General features: G+C 48.8%; 1 protein-coding gene across 1 annotated transcript in view; it reads right to left on the bottom strand.

The window, feature by feature from the left end:
- Nucleotides 1-1,483, bottom strand: part of CRB2 (crumbs family member 2) — a 26,637-nt gene extending 25,154 nt beyond the window's left edge. The window contains exon 1 of the mRNA XM_006892625.1: nt 1,384-1,483. Within this exon, the coding sequence (XP_006892687.1) occupies nt 1,384-1,483 (100 nt within the window). The remainder of the gene's footprint in view (nt 1-1,383) is intronic.
- Between the last annotated feature and the right edge of the window lie 5,476 nt (nt 1,484-6,959).

Genomic DNA, 6,959 nt, shown 5'->3' on the forward strand with positions numbered 1-6,959 from the left:
GCGATATGCTTTTTGATTTCCTGACTGCTGGTACCAAGAGTGTTGACTGTGGAGCCGAGCAAACTGAAGCTGTGAACACTCTCAATCTCTTCGTCATTGTGGGGTAGGGAACAGAAATCACCTTCTCAGACCAGGATCGCTTTCATACCCCAGGTATGCACATAGCATGGAACAGGTTCTTCTCAGCTCCAGATTCACCTTGAGAGCCAGCCCACATACCTCCATTACTTTTTGAACCTCAGTTTTCTTTACTGCAAAATGGGATGTGCATCCTCCCTCGCAGCCTCATAGAGAAGAGAAGGAGATGACGACTCTGTGAGCATAGGCCCCACAAGAAGCCAGAGGACAGGAGTGCCAAGACCCCATGCCCTGTAAGTTGTACAGAACTAAGGATCCAGGGCTCTTTCAGCCACAAGAAAGCCCAGTCCTGCCCAATGGGGACAGGGGACTGCCTTGGCCTGGCCCCTGTAGCTATAGTGACCAAGACAAAGCACACCTCCCAGACCCCCCAAGAAGAATTCCAAGCCCCTTACATGAATTCACTTGGACAAAAGCTAAAAAGCTTGATGAATGGGGATGTGGCTTCAGGAGCTCTTTCGGCTTCGTTGAGGAATGCTAGGGAGGGTGTAGCAGGCGACACACACATGCACCCTAGTCCCTGACCATCCCAAAGGACCCAGAACACCCCAGTCCCCAGCTCAAGCAAGGCTGACACACAATAAAGGGGGTACAGAAAATGCTTGATGCCCTCATGTCCCCATTTTGCATCTCAAACAAGGGTCTGAAGCCCGCTTTACTTTTCGCATGTCAAAAGCAAAGACACAGCTCCATCCACTTGACAACTTACACCCCACAACTCATGCTGGAACATGATTTGCCACAACCATGATTCTGCAGTTACAATTCACAGCTCACCTTAGGACAGCTCATCCAAATCACAACTCAACCACTCTCAGGCTGTGCCCCACAACCTGGCACACAACTTAGAACAGACTTGGGGGTGATATGCGTGTAACCCATAAGTCCCCAATCTCAGTATCTCACAAACTTGAAATCCCTCAACCCCAATACTCCATTTCCCTTACAGTGAACATACAACACACCGGAATTCACAGCGTGCATCTCAGAATATTTCCACACAGAAAACCTCCACCACCTCCCACAAAAACGTACGGACACACAACAGTCCCCAAGTGCCAGAACGTACTCACCTTTTCAGAGCTCCTCTTAAATTCCAGTGGCCCCAACAGGACACCTCTATAAACCCACAACTTGGCCGGAACCCATGCAGACCTGTCCACCCTCAGCCCTCGCTGCCGAGAAGGGTTTGCCTTAGAAAGATCTTCCTGATTACTCACCCCCCAAAGTTTGGTCCCAACTTACCAGCCAGAAGGGTTAGGGTAGGGACACAGAGCAGCAGCAGCAGCAGCAGGAGAAAAGCGGGGCGTCTGGGGTCCCGAGTTCCAGGCCTCACCAGCGCCATGGCAGCCCCGCTTTGCTCCGCTGCTGTGGGAACGCGCGGCCTGGCTGGCTCGGCACCCCCCTCATGCGTCCCTCCAACCAGCACTAATGCGGTGGACAGAGGCCCGGCCCCTCCCTCCCCACTGCTCCTCCCCCGCCAGGCCCTTCCAGGCTCCAGTCTCGGGACGATTGTAGGGGAGGGGTCCGGTCTGCCCCATCTCCCAGGCCATCAGGTCAGTCCCCAGCCTCAGGGCTCCACTGACATCTCAGGGACCCCTGCAGGTCTGACCTTGTCACTTAGTACGGTCAGGTCCGCTCCATCTCACCCCAGCCCTCTTCTTCCCTCTCAAGTCGCACCTCCTCAACGTCTTCAAACTCCTTGAGAATTTTCTTTTCTGAGGGGTCTGTCTGGGATTTTGTTCTCACCAGGTGATGCCAGCTACTCCCAAGTCCTCTGTTACCCCCACACCTTCCAGACCCACGACATATTTTAAGCAGCTTGGGCTTCTCTTCTCAAACCAGATCTATACTGTGTGAACAGGATCCTCCTGGACCCTGGACCTGGTCTGTGCATAGAAGCCTTCAACTGCCCTGACACATAGTTTCTTCATCACAACCTACTCCTTCTCAGTGTTCCCCACCTCACCTGTACCTCCGCTGGGTCTCCCTTCCCACTCCCTAAATTCACCAACTACTAGTTGTTTGCCTTTCCAGAAATGTCACTGCAATCCAAAGTAGTCCATGTTTCTGAATGGCAACTCTAAGTAAACTTTCCTTCAAACACTTGTTGGGAAGTTCTACTTTTTGTCTAACTTTACACCCTCTTGCTGTACATTATATATACCTGCTCCAGGGTCAGCTTATAGCCTGGAGAGGGGAATGTTTTTCAGGTAGAAAAGAAGACTCCTCTAGAGGAGTGACAGAATTTAGTTTACCTCAAAGGCACTAAAATATTGAAAATTAAATAAAGCACACTGCAGCCTATTCTTCCAGTGCCTTCAGCTCCAGTGAGTGGTAGGAAGTCCCCTGTTGAAGGGACTTCCCTGAAATCAGCCATTGGTCTCTGGTAACACATCTTCTGGTAATATCTTGGTTTGATGATGTGACTATGAGTTCAGCCCACACAGTCCCTCTTTCTAGGTTCTGGGCATGTGTCCCTGATACCCAGAGAGCAGAATCTGGTGAGACAGATTTGAACATCGATGAAGGGAGGTGTAGGCTGTGGTGGAGGGATGAGCAGGGGAACCTAGAAGTCTGAGAAAGGAGCAGAAGGATACACAGAGCACGGTGGTGGTATATACCACTACTTCATCATGGAGGACGAGCAGGCACTCTGGGTTCCACAATGCCTAGAGTCCTGAGTGGGTCCTTCATCTGCATTCTTCACCTCAACTTCTGTTCCTTCCAACTCACCTTCAGGACTTGACCAGTCACAGACACAGGAGACCCCTTTCCCAGGGTGGTAGCAAAGCTCCTCCCCACCCAGTAGGAAAAACAATGAGTTCTTTTCCTAAAGTGAAGATAAAAGCTTTATTGAATTAAAGCAGGTGCTTGACACTTGCAAGCTTATTTTATCCGGCTTTACAAAGATTCCCAAGAGCTCCAGGCAGCGTCGGAAGAGGAAACGTAGGGCTGCAAGACTCCTGCGAGCCCTCTGGGGCCGTTTGAACACACAGACACGAGCACGTGGTTTAGGATGAGCCCGGGAAGTCAGGTGGCCCCGGATCCAAGCTCCTAGGAGGCCCCGCCTCCCCCTCGTCAGCGCGGGGCTTGCTGCGGCCACGCGCCATCTCGTGGTCAGATCTGGTAGTGTCCTGAAAGGGCTGGAGAAACTGGGGGATTCAAGGGATCGCTTGAACGAGGAATTGCGGGAGCGCTGGGGCGTAGTCGTTAAACTACTGTAAATCGCAAGACCTGTCCTTGTTGGTTCGAATCTGGGGAGAGAGGAGGCCAGGGCAGCAGACGAGCCCGAGTTTAAAAACAGCAGATCATCCTTTCATGCTTCCTCTTTCAGATCGGAAGAGGCTCTGAGGTGGGCTAGCCCCTCTAGGGGACGGTCTCAGAGATGCAACTTCCCCAGATCTTCCCCTCTGGCCTCCAGACAGCTGATCTCATAGCAGGAGGAGTGTGAGAGGGGCAAGAGAATCCACATAATTTCATTTAACCTCCTCCATAGCAACACTTTGACCCCATTTTACAGCAAAGAGAGCTGAGTTCCAGAGAAGTAAAGCCCCCTAGCTGTTCAAGGCCCTACAATGACTGGGCAGGATTTGAATTCAGGCCTCTCTGACTTCAGTCTTTTCCATTCTCAGGATCCCTGATTCCAGATTCACTAACAAGCTCTCCACTCAGCTCAGGAATTGTTTGCTTTTTCCTCATTGGTTGACTGACAGGAAAACATTCATATTTGTTCTTATTCCCAAGAAAGGTGACTCAACAGAATGTAGAAATTATCAAACAATATCATTAATATCATATGCAAACAAAATATTGATTACCCAAAACCAGCCCAAACATTACCTTGACAGAGAACTGCCAGAAGTTCAAGTTGGATTTAGAAGAGGCCAGGACACCAGGGATCTTGTTGTTGACGTCAGATGGATCCTGGACAAAAGCAGAGGATACCAGAAGAATGTCTGTTTGTGCTTTATTGGCTATGCAAAGACATTTGACCGTGTGGATCATAACAGCTACGGCTAACATTGAGAAGAACGGGAATCCCAGAACACTTAATTATGCTCGTACAAAACCTACACCTAGACAAGAAGCTATTCTCTGAGCATGGTTTAAAATCAGGAAAGGTGTGTGACAGGGTTATATCCTTTCTATGCTTATTTAATCTGTATACTGAGCAAATCATTTGACAAGCTAGACTCTATGAAGAAGAATGTGACAGCAAGATTGGAGGAAGACACATCAAGCTGCATTGTGCAGATAACACAACCTTGCTTGCTGAAAGAGAGGACTTGAAATACTTGCTGTAGAAGATCAAACACAACAGCCTTCATTACAAATTGCATCTCAACATCAAGAAAACAGCTGGATCAATAAGCAACATCACTATAAATGAAGACAAAATTGAAACTGTCAACAACTTAATCTTACTTGGGTCCAAAATCAACACCCTTGGAAACAGCAGTCAGGAGATCAGGACACTTAATTGCATTGGCATTGAGCAAGTCTCTTGTCAGCAACCTCTCAGAATTACTGAGGAGCAATGATGTTTGGAGACTAAGCTGCACCTGACTCAAGCCGTGGGTTTTTTTTTCCTATCACTTGCTATGTATCTGAGAGCAGGACAATGAATAAAGATCACAGAAGAAAATTTGATGCCTTTAAGTTGTGGTTTTGGAGAAGAGTACAGAGTATCCCATGGACTGCCAAAAGAACAAAGAGACACATCTTGGGGAAAAATGTATCCAGAGTGCTTCTGAAAAGCGAGGATGGTGAAGCTTTGTCTCACATTCTCTGAGCAAGTGGCTAGGAGAGGTTATTCCTTGGAAAGGGACATCCTACTTGTAAAGGTAGAGGGTCAGTAAAAGAGAGGAAGACCCTCAGTGAGATGGATTGACACAGCAGCAATGGGCTTGAGTGTCAGAGATGATGACAAAGGCACAGGACAGGAGAGGGTTCAGATCTGTTGTTCGCAGGATCACTATGAGTCCAACTTGACACAGCAGCACCTAACAATAATAACCTTGGTTGAAAGCACTTGGCCTTTTGCCAAGTCATGAAGAAAGATTTTCAGCACTGATTTTCAGCACCTCACTGGCTGCAGATAGACCTGCCAATAAAGCTTAGAGGCTGGAAGGCCCAGGTTTGGGCCACAGACTTGAATACTAATCCTTCTGTGTCCATAGACAAGTTTTTGTTGGTCTGTTTTTACTTTTCCGTACCGTCAGCTTTTTAGCTACAAATAGTGATAATGGAAGTTTCTATCTCAAGGGATTGTGAGAAAGGAGCCCAGTGTTATTGTCAGGGTCCATGTGGAGCAAGGGATGGAGATGAGGAAATGCTCCCCACTGAGACACCAGGAAGACCCAACAGGACCCTACACCTTCACTATTATTTGGAGGGTGCTGTGGTTGTTCTGCCTGTGTCCCATCCTCTGTGCTTCTCCATTTTGCTGACCTCTGTGAACTGTGTCCCAGGAGGGTGGGCAAATGGGAGGCAGGAAATGGGAGAGTAGAAAGAGAGAGACAGGGAGAGACAAAGAGAGAGGAGGAGAGGAGAGGGGAGGGGTGGGGAGGGGTGAGAAAGGGAGGAGAGAGAAGGGCAGGAGAGGGGAGGGAAGGGGGGAGGAGGGGAGGAGTGGAAAGGGGAGGGGAGGAGAGGATAGGCTCTTCTTTCCCATCTTCCGACAGTGGGATGTCTTTCTGATTGCAGCTGCTGCTGGGAACCCTTCTGTTGCTTCCGCCTTCACTGGCCCAGGTAGACTGCAACCCTGTGGCCAAGTCTGGACCACTCTCAGCCCTGACCTCTGAGGGCTGAGTCACTGTTCTCCCTGTCATCCACTCTCTCCTTCACAGAACTCTTTTAAGTTGTGGCTTCCCAACCACACTCCCCTGGCTTCCCTTTTACCTCTGACTGCTGCTTCTTGGGCCCTGCTCCCAGCCATTTGCCTTTCTCATACTACTTCCCTCCCTGGATGAGTATGTCCACACTAAGGCTTCAGCGACCAGTCATACTGGGAAAAATCCTCCCAGCTCAGCTCCCCCACAGACCTTCTACCAGTGGTTCTTAACTCTGTCTCAACACTCTCTTGATAACAAATACTGTGTGCCACCCAGTACTAGAGAGCTCTGGTGACCTGGTGGTAAGAAACTGTGCTGCAATCCCAAAGGCATCTGGTTCGAATCTGCCCTTGAGTACTCTCCTCCCTTGAGATTTACTGCCTCTAAAAACCCACTGGCAACGATTCTTCTTTTATCATCCTTAGTCATTGTTCAATTCTCTGATGCACAGCAAGTAATTGTGAAGACCTGGATTAGGTGCACCTTAGTCTCTAGACTGACATCGTTTCTTTTCAGTACTCTGGAGAGGTCCCTAACAGCAGATTTTCCCAGTGCAATTTGTCTTTTGATTTCTTGACTTCTGGTGCAAAGAATGCTCTGAAGGGTGAAGTGACAGCACAAGAGAGGAAGACTGTGGATAAGATGGATTGATACAGTAGCTGGGGCGATGTGGGTAGTTGTATTGGAGTCAGTGAGACTGGCTCAGGACAGAGAAGGCTTCAGGGATGCTATACATAGGGTCGCTATGGATCATAGGTGACTCTATGGCACATAACAACAACATGCATGTAACTTCCTTAGGAGAAGCAACCATTATAAGCTTGTGATGAAGTACACAGATGCTAGACTTCTGTTAGACTTCCTCGGTTCAAATCCTATCTTCTCTACTTCCCAGCCTTCCGGGAGTGAGTTCCTGATCCTCTAAGAGCAAGCACCTGACTGTGTAAAGTTGTTATGAGGCTTAAGTGAGTAATAATTCATAAA

The sequence above is a fragment of the Elephantulus edwardii genome, unplaced genomic scaffold (assembly GCF_000299155.1).
Source record: "Elephantulus edwardii isolate Elephantulus edwardi_28Jun2011 unplaced genomic scaffold, EleEdw1.0 scaffold00116, whole genome shotgun sequence".
NCBI lineage: Eukaryota > Metazoa > Chordata > Mammalia > Macroscelidea > Macroscelididae > Elephantulus > Elephantulus edwardii.